The 18,909-nt window shown below is 38.6% G+C and overlaps 1 protein-coding gene across 2 annotated transcripts in view; it reads left to right on the top strand.

Annotated features, from left to right (window-relative positions):
• The window catches only part of creb3l1 (cAMP responsive element binding protein 3-like 1), a 39,572-nt gene extending 20,663 nt beyond the window's left edge, over positions 1 to 18,909 (top strand). Inside the window, exons 3-12 of one of the 2 annotated variants that reach the window (XM_048184911.1) lie at positions 1,533 to 1,705; positions 5,364 to 5,448; positions 7,368 to 7,567; positions 7,682 to 7,831; positions 7,944 to 8,002; positions 8,563 to 8,631; positions 12,793 to 12,892; positions 13,318 to 13,468; positions 14,155 to 14,398; positions 16,719 to 18,909. In XM_048184911.1, coding sequence (XP_048040868.1) covers positions 1,533 to 1,705; positions 5,364 to 5,448; positions 7,368 to 7,567; positions 7,682 to 7,831; positions 7,944 to 8,002; positions 8,563 to 8,631; positions 12,793 to 12,892; positions 13,318 to 13,468; positions 14,155 to 14,398; positions 16,719 to 16,755 — 1,268 coding nt within the window. In that variant the 3' untranslated portion in view covers positions 16,756 to 18,909. Of the gene's footprint in view, positions 1 to 1,532; positions 1,706 to 5,363; positions 5,449 to 7,367; positions 7,568 to 7,681; positions 7,832 to 7,943; positions 8,003 to 8,562; positions 8,632 to 12,792; positions 12,893 to 13,317; positions 13,469 to 14,154; positions 14,403 to 16,718 lie in introns of those variants that run through there. The other variant, XM_048184912.1, reaches the window with a different exon arrangement.

Raw genomic sequence — 18,909 nt, 5'->3', positions numbered from 1 at the left:
ATTTATGCTGGCCACCATCAAACCCAAATTGGTTTATAATGCTGGTGTAAGCTGGTAATTTTACCAGGGATGACCATTCACCATTCCTTATAGATCCAAGAGATGGAGATAACCCCTCTGACATATCAGATCATGTTTGAAAAAGCTGTAAAGACAACTAATCTCTTATTCACAATAGAGACTGTGCATAAGAGTGTGTTTGCTTTAGTGCACCCTGGTGAAGAACAGAGTCTTAAGGTGTAATCTGCCTACTGGACTGATAGTTTGGCCACTTTTACAGAGGTTCCCCACAGACAAAGAACTATGAAGTGTAAAATCCAGTGCTCTCCACAGAAGAGCAGAACTCCTAAAGAGCTTTGCTCTCCTGTTGTAATCAGACTCCTGCTGATGTCCTTCCCTAACAGAGGACTAACATGAAAAACCTGCCATCCTTCTTTTACAAGGCCGCATAATGTTTTATCGATCCTGCAGTGGAGCCTGCACACGAACGCTACCGAGGGCGATGTGATAACGAGGGCTGCCACAATTTGCAGTGCTTTCCTCCCCTTTGAAGAGTCCAGACCTGTAGAGCTGTTCTCTAGCCACCCTACATGCCCCCAATCTCTCACCTGCCCCCTCCCACCACATGGGCTTTTGTGTTAACAGTATAAAGAGAAGCCGTTTTGCTTTAACCTTCCGGTCATTAACTGAGTCTGTCCTCCTCACCTGCATCATAACAGCTTCTATATGAGACCCTCTCCACGGGGTCTGGAGTGTGAAATTCGTCACTTTCCTGAAAATATCACTCTTTGATTACATTGTGCTGCATGGCGTTACAATCCTTCATGATATTTTAATACTTATTTGCTTGTTTTTTTTTTTTAAGCACACAGATCAATTACATTACTAAATGTCTTATACACTGCAATAAATTAAATCATTTATTAATATATATATATTTTTGGGCTGTCAATGGATTTTTTTTTTTTTTTTTTTTTTTTTGTATTCTGATTAATTAATCAAATTAAATAAATGAAATGAAAGCCAATAAAAACCGTCCAAATGAAGATAATTCAAATACAATGTAGATAATCTAAAGCACTGAACAGACTAAGTAATTAACAATTATGTTGTTTTGTTTTCATGTCCTTGTACATAAGCTTATCAGTGGCTTACAGTCCACAGGATTTTAAAATTGTATTTTCTCAATGGCAACTTAGGGTCCGCCATTCTTGCATGACTTTGGTGCTATTTTTGTGGATGTCTTTAGCTGTTGTGTCACTTCACCTTAAGTGCCATGTTTTTTATGACCGTATATCAACTGTCAAGTTAAAAACAGTGCTTTTAGGACCAGCATTCTGATTTATTCTGTTGCTCTCCCTGTTTTAATGTTGTGTCTTCTGGGAGACTTTAGTTATTAAGTGCTGTCATTCCATATGTCAACCCCCAGATCATTTCTATCATTTCAACAAAGCTTTAACAAAACCATTACAACTTAATTAGTACTTTTCATCTGTTTTCTGTTTTTTTGAGCATGTTATTTCTCTCCTCAGAATCAGAAGGCATGTGGTCGTTCAGTCAGGATCTCACAGCTATTCTAGTGAAGCAGGAGCCCAGCCTGATGTCAGAGAACTGCCCTGATACAGCGCCCCCTCTGGCCAACACCAGCTCCTGCTCACACCCCCTCACTCTTGCCCCTCCGCCACAGAGAAACACAGGGGAAAAGGTAAGAGAGGAGGTTATTGCAGCTCCCTTTTTCACGCTGTAAAACAATGATTCTTCATGGTCGTCATACCCATGGCCATGGCCGTACCCAGCATTGAGGTCCCCAAGGTCCTGACCTCTGTATTCTGAGGTGTATAATAGTTATTAAATAATTGCCTAATGATAACTGTACTTTGGTGCTGCAAAGATATTGTTCATGACTAAATAGCCTACTTTCTCATGAGTTGATCAGTGCTTGTCAATGTCAAAATAAATGAGATGGCCAGTCAAATCAAAGAAGGCAGGCATTACATATTTACAGAATCATGTGAATTCCAGCAAGACAGTTTTAATGGTCAAAAATTGATATGTTAAATGTAAGAAAGTAGCTAAAGATTTAATGTTTGACAGCTGTGTTACGATAGAAATGTTAAAACGACAGACGGTAACATATGGGGATGCAAACAACTCAACCTGTTACATTTTTTGAAAGCCTTTTTAGTAAATTAATTTATCGTTCTCAGACCTACACTAGAACATGGTAAAATGTGAATTTGACAAGTGTCTTTATACACTCTAAAAATGCTGGGTTGTTTCAACCCAAATTTGGGTCAAAAATGGACAAACCAAACTGTTGAATTTTTAACCCAGTGGTTGTCAATATTTGACCCAAATGTGGGTTGAAGAGTGTAGGTTATGGTTAGGAAAAATATTTCTAAATAGATAAAATGCACTACTTTACAATAAATTCAAGTTTTAAACTAATTTTCTTTATTCATCTCCTTTAATTTTCCTTTTGACAAGAAACCCCCAAGTGTCTGTATATCGATATGTCCAGGCCTGGTCTGTGCTCAAAATCTAAAAATGAAAATTCTTATTATCATTTACCTATTAAATTACCAAACCATTAAATGACAAACCCAAATGCTATTTTTCATTACATTTATACAGCTATATTGTTATCTAATGTTTGCCCTCCAGAAATCTTAAAATGCACATATGTAAGTAAGGGAAATCAAAATCTTTCTACCCCACCCCAAGCAAGCTCAGTTTTTGTACCTCAGTATTTCTAAACCCTGCATACAGCCATGCATTATACCAAATCTTGAAAAATATCTGATGATGGTGAACCTTGCATACACTGTGCACCAGAGGGACCATTGTGTTAGTATGACAATGAAAACCACACGCACACACATATGCATCATGTGCTCTTTTGCTCAGCTGGCAGTTTGCTCCACTTCTCTGCCCAGCGAACATGTTTGCAGTACGAGTGTGTGTGTGTGAGGAGCTGAACTCACTGAAGCATGGGAATCAGCTCCAGCAGCATCAGTGTTGAGTTGAGAGTAGATTAGTTCTTTGTGGCTGCTGAGGCCTTACGGATCTGGCAATGACTCTCTATGAGTATCAGAGCCACGGAACTTCTCTCTTCTTCCTGACTTGACACTAACTCAGGCCAGACTTTCCTCCAACTCCCATAAACTCTGCCCTCTCTGGGGAGCTGGATGACAGCGTGTGCTGTGTGAAGATACCTGATAAGCAAACAGACAGATCAAGGGATTAAACAGTCTCAACAAAGTGCTGTCAAGAATAACTTGTCTAGATTAAATAATATTCTGGATGGATGGGATTATATAATGTCCTTCATTTAAGAAGGGCAGCAAGACGCACATGGCGTAAAGCTGTTCTGACTTCCCACTGGGTTCAGCTGGACTGTCAGTGTCCTCATAAAGACAGTGAGACCGTGTGCCACAGGAAGAACAGCTCTCACCAGATAAACACAAACCATATATAACATGGCATTAAGAAATGGTGCACCATAATAACTATAATTCATGAACTGCATATATTACATAATCCTTAGGCACTGCATTGGAACCTTTTTTAAGGCCACCTTGGAATGTTGAAGTAATCCAAGTTTGTGGTCCAACTAAAACAGTATATGACCTGATTTTGCTGTAGTTTAATTTTAATGAAGCTTGACTATAAGGGAGGAAGGGACATTTTATTAGCTATTTGAAGTATGTTTGCATATCCAATTTGGAAAGATTCTGTTTTTGTGTATTTACAGTTCATTTGTATCTATATTTTTTTATAAAACCTTTGGATTTGAGGCTGACAGGATATCAGTGACTCTTTCTGCAGGTTAAATCGTTACGCCAATAGACCTATGTGGCAACAAGTGACTATGTGCATACTGTCTGAGTAGGTACTACTTTGGATCATTAAAAAAGTATGTTCTGTATAGTACGAATGTGTGTAGCATGAACAAAATCCGGACATACCATATCCCCAAATTTTCTTTGTCATGTGACTTACGGCATGAGTTGCATTGCATCACTTTAATTCACAACTCCTCTCAGATCAGTTACACACTTCGGAGTCTTGGGGGAAGTAGTAAGTTATCCGGGTCCTTTTCACCTACTGTTTTATGAATACTATAAATTTGGACAAACTACTTTTTTCAAGCTGGGAAGTACTTGACACAGGGATTGTCTTTATGAGTGACTCATTGAATCATTAACTTAACCATTTTGTTCAAAACACTGATTAATTCTGGAACTAAACAAGCGATTGCCTTTATGAGTGCGTCACTGAATCATTGACTCAGCAGATTCATTAAAGACCACTGATATATTCAGGAATGAAACACCACTGCTGTATGTTGCTCTGTGAGGAAACGATTGTTTTTGCTTTGGCTTTGTCTGGAACAATTTTTGTTGACAGAGCAGATAAGTAAATGGATATATTGTGTCTAAAATATTTGTTTCTCAACATCAACTCATTTATTGAACTGTTCCAACAAAATCACATTTGCACTGTTTGTGTGAATATTAATTGCATATCAGCACACATGCTCGTGTGATTCTGTGTAGGTAATGTTCAGTCTCTGAATACAGAGACCCAGATAGGACAGTATCATGGCTTACAGCATTGTTACCTCTGCAATCATTAAGTTTTACAGTAGATATATTCAAATATTTTTGTACAAAGGCCTTTACCAGCTCAAGTTGGTAAGGAATTCCACCCGCTGACCCAGAAAATAATGAGAGGGGGGCGTGAAGAGAATCGAAGGGTACAGCAGGCCCTCTGATCTGAGGCTCATGTCACCTCTCTTTGTACATGATGGTTGGTCGCTGGCCAGACTGTGTGTGGTTAACAGGCGGGTAGCCTTTGCTCTGTCAGTGTAAACAGTTTGAGTCTGCCTTCAGCTGTGTTTACTGTCTCAGACATCCAGCATGGAGCACATTTAGTCCAGTACCTTAACAGTTCAGTACCATCAAATACTACAGACCCCTGCAGCCTGATATCATCAAAGACCCTCAGATAAAGCTGAATGATGTCTTTATCCCATATATTGCTGTAGCTTGCACCGAGAAAACAGACAGGATGCTTCTTTGAGAAATACTTAAGTGTATAAGCATCTGTTATTTGGTTTGTAGTCAGTGTGAATTCCATTTTACTTTTTGAATGTGATGTATTTCTGAGTGTAACAGGATAATTAAATTTATCAGCAGCAAAAGAATGTAATTTTAGAGGAGAGCAACTACTAAAATTGATAAAATTTGTATTTAAGACAAAACATGCATAGATGAATTGTTTGAGACCAGGAATGTGCATTAAATTTAGTTTCCATGTTTACATTAATGATTGTTTTGCTGTTTTTCTTGTTCTGTTAGGGTTCCAAAGCCCTGAGCTCAAACTCCATTCCTGCCATCAAAGCAGAGCCCAGAGAGGTGAACCAGTTCCTCAGTGTGCCCTCAGGTGGGTGTGCAATCTCTCTTCAGTCCTGCTCTCAAACAGCATGGTCTTTATGATGAAGCTTTGTAACCAAGGGAGTCTTGCTGGTTTAGCTAGTTAAAAAGCCTAGTAGGGACTCTAGCATACGAGCAACCTATGCTGGGGGCCAGCATTGAAAACACCACTGGACTTTTCAACAGGAATAAAAGGCTAAAAAGCATGCACAGTAGACCTTTACTTTAGGTACTCAACAACAAGCTAATGTACTCAACATATACTGTAGCAGTTAGTTGCCACATACAGTATGGCCAGTGCAGTTCTTCCACTAAGCAAATTAGCCCTCTTTTATTCTGCTCCCTCACACTAAGTTCAGTTCAGGGTTATAAATACTCTAATGGTATGTTTCTTTTCCAGAGGAAATGAGGCTTAGTGTGAGTGTTTCTTTATTTAACTTTTGCATGTGTTTGACAGTCTCTCAAATCTCAGCTTTAGCCCTTTCTGAATGGCCTATTGATGAAAACAGGCTCTGATGTGACCTCTGACCGTTGCATTTTAGACCCTGGTATTGTCTGAATACTGTGGCAAAATTTATTTATTTAATTTTTGTTGTTGTTGTTGTTTGTTTTTTTTAGGTTGGTGCATGTCTGTATTATTTTGTGTGTGTGTGTGTGTGTGTGTGTGTGTGTGTGTGTGTGTGTGTGTGTGTGTGTGTGTGTGTGTGTGTGTGTGTGTGTGTGTGTGTGTGTGTGTGTTTGCACATAAACGTTTGCTTAGTTCCATATATTGTCATGTACTGTACACTAGCATTGAAAAGTTTGGGGTCGATAAGATTTTGTTTTAAATGTTTTTTAAAGAAGTCTCTTATGCTCACCAAGACTGCATTTATTTAATCAAAAATACAGTAAAACAGTAATATTGTGAATTATGTATATTTTCATATATAATGTAATTTATTAATGTGGTGGCGAAGCTGAATTGTCAGCAGCTATTACTCCAGATACTGACATGATCCTTCATAAATCATTCATAATAATCATTCATAATAAGCTGATTTGTTGCTCATGAAACATTTCTTATTATGATCAGCGTCGACAACTGTTGTGCTGATTTTGTCAGGATTCTTTGATGAATAGAAAGTTGGAAAGAACAGCTTATCCTGGCTGAATAAAAGTATACATTTGTTTAAAAAAAAAATCATATGAACGGTAGTTTAAGCAACTGGATTGTTATGATATTGATAAGTTAGATCTCAAACGGCTTACATGGACTTTGCTGGTATTTAATACAAGCATTAATGTTTGATGTTGTTGGTTCTAGACAACTTTTAGAATCTGAGCTCGTAATACCAAGATTACAATACTAAGATTTCAAGTTAAGTCCTACCTCCACGACTAGTGTGCTGCTAAGAAAAGGCACTAAAAAGGCAATAAAAGAGCCTAAATTTCTCCAGTGTGACTGTCCCCTCAATACACCACACGTCATTTTAAAATGAAAATCTTCTAATGGCAAGCAACCTGTAACACCTGCAGGCGTTGTGTGTGCGCCGTCTATCTGGCAGTATGGCGTTTTTTTATTCTGCTCATCCAAAAACAACAGCATTAAAGCAGTTCTGTGTAAATGATGGGACATCGCCAGACTAAACACATTATGACTCCAACACTCACCACCACACTTATAATCATTGTGCATGCATGTGCTGTGTGCGAAATTCCCAAAGGATTCAACTTTATTGGCTTTTCTTGATGACAGGTGAATGGACTGAATTTCAGTTCCACACTTTGGCCTGTCATTGCTCAAAGATTTATTGCCCATTTTAACTTTTGACGGATATAGCATGTGTATGGAATTAAACCTGATCATTGAAATGCTTGAAAGTGAATGTCAGAAATGAATGAGTCACAGCTGATTAGGGTGCATCAAGATTATCTCTGTGTCCTCAACAGATGAACATCTGCGGTTGCCGCCAACTCCTCCCAGCAGCCATGGAAGCGACAGCGATGGGTCCCAGAGCCCACATTCACTGCCACCATTAAGCCCTGGCCAGCTGCAGAGCCCACATTCACTGCCTCCCTCCAGCCCTGCCCGGCTACAGGCCCGAACCTCCACAGCCATCTCCTCGTCCCCTCTCCTCACTGCCCCGCATGTGAGTCACACGCAAAGCAGCATCATTATATACAGTACAATCCAAATGGACATTTTCATACACATACATTTTAAGCACAAATATATAGATTTAAATCCCTGACTTGTAATACAGAAGCTGCAAGGAACATCAGGCCCTTTGATGCTGACAGAGGAAGAGAAGAGGACTTTGATCGCTGAGGGATATCCTGTACCCAACAAACTACCGCTCACCAAAACCGAGGAGAAAGCCCTCAAACGGGTGCGCAGGAAAATAAAAAACAAGGTATTACTTCTGATCACATACTGTTAATATCAATTCAGTCAGATCCTCCTATTATATGATATTTGTGCATATATATATAATATGCTAAAGTAGATGCATATTTTTGTCTTAGATCTCTGCACAGGAAAGCCGCAGGAAGAAGAAGGAATACGTGGAGTGTTTGGAGAAAAAGTAATTCCACCACTTTATTATCTCTCCCTCTTATTGCTTTCTTCTCTACCCTTTCCTCTCCCTCTCTCCCTTTCTGACTGCTCTCCTTTTGTCCATTGCCCTTTCTTCCCCCCCCCCCCTTTTACATTGTTTGTCTAGCACTAGCATCCACTCTCTCTGCGCCTTCATCCTTCTTTTTCTTTGTTGACCTCCTCTCCTTTAATCCTCTCTTCTCTCTCACCCTAGCACACCCTCTCCCTGCAAAATACTCTATTTCTTGCTTGCTGTTTTATGGCTTTTGTTGTGTGAATGCGGCCAATGGCTACAGTCCATGCACTCATTGGGGTGTGTGTACGTTTGCATGAGTCATTTTCCCTTTTGTGCTGCTATTAGGCTCTCAGGGTTTGGATAATGTGCTGGAGAGACTGGACTCACAGTGGACACATACACTGTTTTTTCCATCGTGCTCCCGTCAGTCATGCTGACGGGATTATGTATGGTCAAACATATGGAAACAATTTATTTGTGTGTGTCAATCTGTCATTGTGACCGGGTGCAATAACACTTTCTCTCCTCCTCAGAGTGGAGAACTACACTTCAGAGAACAATGAACTTTGGAAAAAAGTTGAGACGCTTGAGAATGCCAACAGGTGAGATACCATATGTGTGCTTGTGTTTAATCACAGTGAATACTTTATAGGTTGATTTTTCTCAATTTAATTGTAACCGTATTTGCAGTAAGTGTACTCAGCAGCTTCTTTGCAGTCAGCAGGTGTTGTTAAGTCAGTCCAGATGCACGCAGGTCTTAACCTCCCCTTCCGATCATATATAGCAGCACCTTTTCATTCTCTCCTGGGTGGCCTAGTTAGAACATAGGCGCTGTCGACAGGGTGCTGTCTGTTCCTACTGTTTAGAGAGACAGAAAGCACCATGGGGGATTTGGTGTTATCAAAGTCAGCTTTTTTTGTGGATTAACTGTAAAACCTTATTGAAGACAACAGCTCTTAAATGGGTAGTTCCCGCAAAACGAAAATTCAAAATTCTCTCAAAATCATTTACTCACCCTAATGTTCTTCCAAAACTGCATGACTTACTTTCTTCTGTGGAACATAAAAGAAGTTATTTTGAAGAATGTTTCGGGGGATTTTTTCTTCTGTCTGTATAATTAAAGCCAATGGGGTTCGTGACTATTGGAGCTTGTTGACTTTCATTGTATGAACAAAAACTCATTCTTCAAAATATCTTCTTTTGTGTACTATACATTGTTTCCTAATGTTTACAATTGTAATTTTTGTGTGTAACTATCCCTTTAATGAAAACATGCAAGAAAGTATCATGGTTTGTTAAACATGTTTTGAAATACATTAGAATATCATGTCAATACCATGGTATTGCATCACGTGCTGTAGGATTTTTTTTTAGCTGTTAAATGCAGTCTTGGAGAGAGCATAAGAGACTTCTATCAAAAATAATTGAAAAAATCGTACTGATTTTTGAAATGGTGTATTTATGTAAATGTATAGTAGTGCTTTTTATAGAGGATTGGCTCAGGCCCCTTATTAACAACACACTTAAAGTAGCACGCAGCACGGTGCCTGCCTGCCCCTCATTACAGGATAAAGAGACTGTGTGTTGGCTCTCTGCCGATTCTTATTAGGATAGAGCCTTCTGACTTATCACAGAGAATTCAAAGAGACAGTAGGGGGGAGTTTGTGTTTGTGGGTGGGTTGTATATTAATCTGAAGAAAACCACTGTTTATATGACCAAATTGAGATGATTATTGCTAGGTTAGTAGGGTGGTCTGAAAACATACTGTTGAGCTAGACTAGTCTACAGCATTCATTATGACTGATTCTGTATGTGTATGTTTCTGTGAAAACTAATATGAGTTGCTTTGTTTTGGGGTGATGTAGACAGGTGAAAAAGCTCTTAACTATGATTTTTTTGGATAAAAGATTCTGCTAAATTATGAAACACTAAAATAGCCTATTTTTTATTGTTTTCAAACATGTTACAATAGCTCTCTCTGGTGGTGGAGGAGCTCTCCATCATGTGATGTTGCTTCTTACTCCGCTAGAGGGAGCTCAATATCCTTTTGTATTAACGCAATAATTTCTTCTGAGGAAGTCTGCTGCTGAGATTACACGTCCATATATATATATATATATATATATATATATATATATATATATATATATATATATATTACACTGCTCAAGTAACACAAAAATAATTTCCAAAATGTTGACAAGACTTGGTTTAATATAACATCTGTATAACTTATAACATGAAAGTAAGGTTAATAATATAACTTAGATTACACATCTTTCAGTTTTACTCAAATTAGGGTGATGCAAAAATGAGTACACCCCACAACAACAACAAAAATAACCTCTTTTAGAGAGGATGGAGAGTGATGCTCAACTTAAGTAGGACACATACTTGGCCACTGAATCACACCTGTTCTTCTTCAGAAATCCGGAGCATTGTCATGTTGGAAAAGTGCGCGACGACCAAGGGCACGGAATGATAGTAGCATCTTCTCTTTCAGTATAGAGCAGTACATCTGTGAATTCATGATGCCATCAATGAAATGCAGCTCCCCGACACCAGCAGCACTCATGCAGCCCCACATAAGGACACTGCCACCACCATGTTTCACTGTAGGCACCATGCATTTTTCTTTGTATTCCTCCCTTTGCGACATCATACAGTTTTGAAACCATCAGTTCCAAAAACATTTATCTTGGTCTCATCACTCCAGAGTATAGAGTCCCAGTAGTCTTCATCTTTGTCAGCATGGGCCCTGGCAAACTCCTGGTGGGCTTTTTTGTGCCTGGGCTTTAGGAAAGGCTTCTTTCATGGACGGCACCCATGCATGCCATTCCTCTGCAGTGTACGCCGTATTGTGTCACAGGAAATAGTCACCCCAGTTTGGCTTTCTACTTCTTTAGATAACTGCAGTGAACTTGCATGCAGATTTTCTTCAACACTTCTCATCAGAAGACGCTCCTGTCGAGGTGTTAACTTCTGTGGACGACCTGGACGTCACTGTGAGATGGTTGCAGTTCCATCTTTTTTAAATTTGTGCACCAATTTTGCTACAGCATTCTGACTGATAAGTAAAGCTTTGCTAATCTTCGTGTAGCCTTCACCTTTCTGGTGTAAAGAAATTATTTTCTTTCTCAGGTCTTGTGACATTTCCTTCATGTGGTGCCATTGCTGACAGCATGAAATGGGAAGGGGTTTTAACACCCTTTTATAGTCAACTGTCTGCTGGACACCTGTGTAATGAATAATTAGACTCACCTGTGGTTGAATTCTTGATAAATTAGACATTTGTAGTCTAAAATTTAGCTTTGCTCCAGAAACTTTCAGTGGGGTGTACTCATTTTTACATCACCCTAATTTTACCCCTATTTAATTTAACCACCCTAACATTAAAACGGAAAATTTTGTTCTCTAAGTTATATTATTAACCTTAATTTTTATGTTATAAGTTAAACAGATGTTATATAAAACTTAATCTTGTCAACATTTTGGAAATTTTTGTGTTCATTGAGATTCAAACTTTTCAAAGGGGGTGTACTCATATATGCTGAGCACTATATATATATATATATATATATATATATATATATATATATATATATATATATGTGTGTGTGTGTATAGAGAGAGAGAGAGAGAGAGAGAGAGACTGTGATTGATATGTGTGTGTATATTTATATATGCTTTCTTTAAACAGTAAAAACAATGTAAAATAAATAATATGACAAAAAAGAAAATGACATACAATAAATAGAGAATAAACTAAGAAGAACTGTAATAAAAACAATTAAGAACAGAAAACAATTTATTTTTTTAATACACTAAATACTGCCAGCTATACAATAATATATTATGTTAGTTAAAATTACAGTAGTAAATTATATTGTTTTACATTTACAGTTATGCACTTGACAGACGCTTTTATCTAAAACAATTTACATTGAATTAAATGTATAGATTTTATCAGTTCATGCATTCCTTGGGAATCGAACTCATGACCTTGGCGTTGTTAGCGCTAGAGCTACAAAATCAACTATATGTCATATTACCTCACTACATTGCTTGTTTAATTCAGTTCAGTTGTCTAAAATATAGTAATTGTCATTTTGTGTAAAATTGTGATCATATAACCAGTCAATTATTAAGAAGTATAGGGCTGATTTAAATTCTGGTTCATACATAACACTGAAAATAGAAGGTGTTATCTCACGTAGTGTGCTCTACTTGTGTTCTGAACATTCTGTAAATGTACTAGGTCATCCAGGTATTCCATGCAGATAGAAAGTGTGCCTGTGGTGCGCATACTGCAAAAATAGTATGGGTATGCTATTATATCATACACCCAGATCCTGTGGCTATAAGTATTGTAACTCTGCGTGTTTTGGGTCACATCAGAAAGTGTGTAAGAGAACAAAAGCGAAAGAGTATGTTTGATTGGCCTCTGAAGAAGGAAGTAATTGAAGGGGAAATCAATTAACAGCCACTGCACACTTACAGCAGTGTTGATGAGGAGGTGAAGTGCGTTTTGTGTGGGAGAGACTGTGTGAGTCGTGTGAAGGAGAGTTCAGTTTATGTAACACTGTGGCGAGTAAGAACTATATCATCCTCGCATGCTCTCTAAGAATACGAAGATCCTGCTGTTACAAAACGGCACAGAGAGGAACACACACAGCCTGCGAACAAATACGCTGCCTACATCCTGAACTGAAGACTTCACTAATCATTTTTCTTTTGTGATGTGTTTCTGTGTCATCTGTAGGTCTCTACTCCAACAGCTACAAAGACTGCAGGCTCTAGTGAGCGGGAAAGTGCCTCGATCCTGCAAGATCGCCTCCACGCAGACCGGAACCTGCCTCATGGTATATACACGCACATATACTGTACAAACGCACGCATTTATTGCAACACACTCGCATTCACACACACATTTTCTTTGAGTCTTAATGAAACATCTAGGCCTGGTTTCACAGACAGGGCTTAGATTAAGCCAGGATTAGGCCTTAGTTCACTTAAGACATTTAAGGATATTTTATAAACGTGACTGGTATGCATCTTGAGACAAAACAATGGCACTGACATATTTTATTATATGTCAGCTCAAACATGCATTTTAGTCTGGGACTAGCCTTAAGCCTTGTCTGTGAAACCGGGGCTTGTCTATTTAGTTTAGTCCTTTGATCCTATGCATGTAAAGGCAGGTCAGCACTGCTCTGACAGATGTAGTGCAAGCAGATTACAGTGGGGCGGTGTGCTCACCGTGTGTGTGGTTCCTCCTCCTGGCCAGGTGGTGGCGCTGTGTTTTGTGTTGGTGCTGGGCTCGTTGGCTCCCTGCCTGCCCGAGCTCTCCCTCTACTCTTCCTCCTTATCCTCATCATCCTCACACACGGTGAAGTCCGCACCGCTGCCCTCAGGTGACCTCTACACCACCAGCCAGGGTATGTTTCATCCCTGCCCCTAATATATGAGTCGAAATCATCAACTTTCATTGTGTACTTTGCATGATATGATTACATTTCTCTGCGTATGCGCATAGAAGCGTTTATTTGTAGGTCGTCCAGCTTTCAGACACATTCAATTATCCAGGCAGATAATAGCTGTGTGTCTTTGACAGCACTTATTTCGTTCCCCCCACAAGAGACTGAAAGTGTGTGAGGCCGTCTCTCTTATAAAGGTTATTAGCAGAGCTCCTGGGCCGACTGTGCCCATTCTCACCCCCAAATTACTGTCAGACATCCCAGAGAGTTTTAGATTGAAATCATTACTTCCCTTTGAGCAGATTTTACAATCCTCTTTCAACTTTACGACACACGCCGAGCCGCATCTCTTTCGGCTCTATCAAAGCTGTGCTTGAAAAAAGCTTCAAATGCCTCATCCATTTTCACAAGGGCCCTACAGACTCGGCCCATGGATGATGGCGACGTGTTGCTGTAGTAACCAAAAATCATAGAAGCCTTAATGTGTATGGGTTCGCCTAAAAGAGTAGCACACTCAAAATCTTGCTCTTTCTTTTTCTCTTAAACACGTTCTTTGAGTCCTCTTCACTCTACATATCTCATGAGAATCAAAGTAAGCAAGTCATGTGACATAAGTAACTCTGTTCTCTCTCTCTGTGTGTGTGTAGTCCGCTCCCGCAGCCTGCTCTTCTATGACGAGGGTGGCCCAGTGGAGGACGGCCACAGGGGCGTGCTGAGTGTGGAGAGGATGGAGGGGGTGCCGCGACATGTACAGGACCTGAAGGACAGCCACGAGCAGGATCATTCTGCTCTCGTGAGCAGGTACTTAAGCCAGGCTCAACCAGAGCCTGCAAGCTACAGCAACACATCCGCGGCCCCACTCCGTCCCCCTGAACCACACTACCACTCGAGGTGAGACACACACTGACAGTACTTTTAATACAGGTTTAGTTTGTGGCATCTTAATTATTAAGGATGCACTGACATTAAAATAATTTGCTATTTATAAAATTATTTAATATAGTTATTTATGGCCAACAACTGTTAAATAATTAAAAAAATTCAAATACTACACTATTTAGGCTACATAAGTTAAAAATTTAACACTAGAGACTTAAAGGATTATTTCACTTTCAAATGAAAATTACCCCAAGCTTTACTCCCCCTCAAGACATCTTAGACTTTCTTCTTTCTGATGAACACAGTCGGAGATATATTAATAAATATCCTGACACATCAGAGCTTTATAATGGCAGTGAACAGGGGTCACGAGTATGAAGCTGAAGAAAGTGCATCCATCCACATCTATCCATCATAGATGCATACTCCACACGGCTCCGGGGGTTTAATAAAGGCCTTCTGAAGCAAAGCGATGCGTTTGTGTAAAAAAATATCCATATTTAACAAGTTATGAAGTAAAATATCTAGCTTCTGCCAGACCGCCTTCCGTATTCAACTTACGAAGAAAGTGTAAAACTCTCGCAGTTCAAAACGCGTACGCTACGTCATACACCTTCCCTATTCAACTTACGGAAAAAGTTTAACGCTGCATTCACACGGGGCGCCGGCGTTAACGCTTCTCATTTACTTTGAATGGGTGATGTCATGCATTGCCGAACTGAATTGTGGGTTCCGTCGCGTCGCTTCACTCGCGTTGCAAGCGGCAGAAGTTGAAGATTTCTCAACTTTTCAAGTGCCAACGCAGGCGTCATCCAATCAGATCTCCCTATGCAAATACCCTTGAGCAGTTGCTAGCCAATTGCGTTCATGCAACACTGAAAAGTAATGTGATTGGCTGTTATCACTATAACGGTCGCGTCAACACAAGCTTCAGACACGCCCTCCGTCAAGCGTTGACGCTGACGCCCTGTGTGAATGCAGCGTAACGGACGCGACGCCAGTTCCGTTTTTTTTTTTCTCGTAAGTTTAATACAGAGGCGGTCTGGCTAGATATTGGATATTCATTTTGAGGTTTGCTAAAGATTACATTCAGTAGTGAAATTAAATTATTAGTGTTTTTAACTTAAAGGGTTAGTTCACCCAAAAATGAAAATTCTGTCATTTATTACTTACCCTCATGCCGTTCCACACCCGCAAGACCTTCGTTCATCTTCAGAACACAAATTAAGATATTTTAGTTGAAATCTGATAGCTCCGTGAGGCCTCCGTAGGGAGCAATGGACACTTCCTCTCTCAAGATCCATAAAGGTACTAAAAACATATTTAAATCGGTTCATGTGAGTACAGTGCTTCAATATTAATATTATAAAGTGACGAGAATATTTTTGGAGCGCCAAAAAAAACAAAATAATGACTTATAAAGTGATGGCCGATTTCAAAATACTGCTTCAGGAAGCAGCGGAGCATAAATGAATCAGTGTGTCGAATCTGCTGTTCGGAGCACCAAAGTCACGTGATTTCAGCCGTTGGCAGTTTGACACGTGATCTGAATCATGATTCGACACACTGATTCATTTTTGCTCCGATGCTTCATGAAGCAGTGTTTTGAAATTGGCCATCACTAAATAAGTCGTTATTTTGTTTTTTTGGCACTCCAAAAATATTCTCGTCGCTTTATAATATTAATATTGAAACACTGTACTCACATGAGCCGATTTAAATATGTTTTTAGTACCTTTATGGATCTTGAGAGAAGAAGTGTCCATTGCTCCCTATGGAGGCCTCACGGAGCCATCGGATTTCAACGATAATATCTTATTTTGTGTTCTGAAGATGAACGAAGGTCTTACGGGTGTGGAACGGCATGAGGGTAATAAATGACAGAATTTTCATTTTTGGGTGAACTAACCCTGTAATACACTTTGATTGTTAAATAACTATTGTTTAAAAGTTTGGGGTCAATAAAATATATATTTTTTTTATTTGAAAGAAATAAATACATTTGTTTAGCAAGGACATATTAAATGTTATAAACTAATATGGGTACAAAATTCTTTGCTTTTCTATTTTTTAACTTTCTATTCATCAAAGAATCCTAAAAAAAAAAAAAAAAAAAAAAAAAAAGCAGCACAACTGTTTCCATGACAGGAATAAATTACATTTTAAAATATATTCAAATAGAAAACACCTATTTTAAATTGTAATGATATTTCATAATATTTCTGTTTTACTGTATTTTTGATCAATTAAATGCAGTCTTGCTGAGCATACAAAATCTTACCGACCCCAAACATCCCTCTGAATAATTAGTAATTGTCCCTTTCCTTCTCAGAAAGCGGGATCCTGAGGGAGGAGCTGAATATTTCTAACCCCTCCGTGTGGAGCCGCCTCTGTCACCCAGGCCTCCACTGAAATCGAATGATCCTGGACTACTCGGCCCTTGACCCTTACCGTTACAGATCCTGAGTCTTCTGACCTGCCCTAAAAAACCAACAAGCCTCATGACCACCATCCAACCCGCCTGACATGCATTCCAATGACATTCATCCATAGAACTGTGAGAAGAGAAATGTGTCCATCCATACACTGAAACTCCCCTTTACCAACAAGCACTGAGTTTAAGGACTAAAGAGAGAGAGAAGAGGATGTGGGCGGTTGTACATGCTGCTCTGTTTTAGATGGATGTGAGCCTGCAGCTCTAAATTCACTAAACACTTCACACACAGGGTGTGGGAGGGAAAGTTCATGAGTGTTTGTTTTGATTTTCCTAAAATGCCATGAGACTGTCCATTTACTACATATCCTTACTTAAACCCCAAAGAACTTCTTTTTTTCTTTTTATGACTTTTTTTTTTAATCTCTAAATGTTTTCCAGCAGGTGTAATCACAGGTGCCTGACGTACTTTGCAGTTTTACAAAGCTTGCTTTGAAAGGATTTTCTTCCTCTGCCATCTTGGCTTTTTTCCTAATAAGTTTAAGCTGGATTGCACTTGTTTTGCACTAGGAAAACTAATTGATTTAAGTGCCTTCACATTCTTTTTCATGTAGTCATATTTAAGATGCTCCTAACCGTATATTTCCCTCTTAAACCTCTTTTTTGCTTACTTTTATTGATGCGTTCTATTTTATTTTTGTTTTCTACTTTTAAAAGGCAGAGGCTTTTGTACTGAATTTAAAATTTTATCCATAATATATTCTAGTATTGGCAGCATCCAAAAAAGAGCATATTTATTTTATGCACAAAAAAATTATGAAAGTTATTGTGTTTTTTAAATGAAAGATGATGTAAAGTTTACATGATCTTGATGTCATAACTGTTAAACAGTTTTTTTCTGTTATCTTTATTTCTGTGTAAAGAAAGTTTTGTATATATAGAGAAAAATGAACAGGGCCGATCAAATCCTGTGTGTGTTTAACCATGTTCAGTCTCTGAAGAATTCTGCACAATCCACATGAATCCATTAAAAACATTGGCTATAATGTATTCAAGGTGAAAACAAATATTATTTAAAACAGGTTTTTCTGATAATGGAATACTTCTTTTTAATGTTAGTCTAGACTCTCTGTGTTCTGTAGCTGTTTGACCACTGTAAAATTTACCACAAATATCTGGGAGTTGATAGTGCAGTTGTGTAAATATGCTTTCCAAAAGTCCGTTTTTTATGTTATAGATGTCAGTGCTTAGAAACAATTTGTTAATCATGAGATCTTTTCTTTTTGTTTTTCAGTAAATCGTTTTCATGTCCTCTGTTGCTTCAGCCACAATATTGTTTTTATTGTACAGCTAGAGATAACCACTGAAAGACATGATATTTTATTGCTCAAGTTGCCTCTGATTAAATTATAGTAATGAAAGTGGTTGTCACAAAAGAATCTATCAAATTACTCTGTGGTATATGTGCCATAACGCAACGGAAAACTGGGTTGGCTGTTTATGACATGGAAGAACAGTACTGTAGATAACATCTTATTAACAGCGTAAAACTGAATTCACCGTAGTTTCAAAGAGCTTTAATTTCTTACAAGTTTAGTGACAGAGCAGTTTTCATCATGGCCTCTGTTTCATTCATTTCACCCATCGATATGTAATAATAATATTGAACTGGAAAAACATTAAGTGTTGATTTGAATGTTTCTAAGACAAGAAATGTAAACTTTATGACTTCATTGCACATACTGTCCACAGACCATTAGTCTCGAACCTGGAACTCCAGAATATCTGAGCATTCTGGAATTGAATCTAATGCCCAGTATGACGATGGAGTTTGTGCTTTTAAATGTAATTGTTGCTTGGATCATCTGTATCTCTGCCCTTTTTGCCCTTTGTACATATGACTGATGATAAATGTTGGTTGTAAATATGGAGGACGTATTTTTATATTTCCGATGCATTTTGGTAATCACTATGCGGTTTGGGTTTATTAGTATCTGTGTATGTATCTATGCTCTGAACCTCTTGCTTTTCCTGTCTGATCTAAAGTAGAGTTAGAATGAAGCAAAATACAAAATTTTTGCAGATGCAA

The sequence above is a fragment of the Megalobrama amblycephala genome, linkage group LG3 (genome assembly GCF_018812025.1).
Source record: "Megalobrama amblycephala isolate DHTTF-2021 linkage group LG3, ASM1881202v1, whole genome shotgun sequence".
Taxonomy (NCBI): domain Eukaryota; kingdom Metazoa; phylum Chordata; class Actinopteri; order Cypriniformes; family Xenocyprididae; genus Megalobrama; species Megalobrama amblycephala.
Note: the sequence above shows the minus strand (reverse complement) of the source record. Positions and strands in the feature narration are given on the sequence as shown.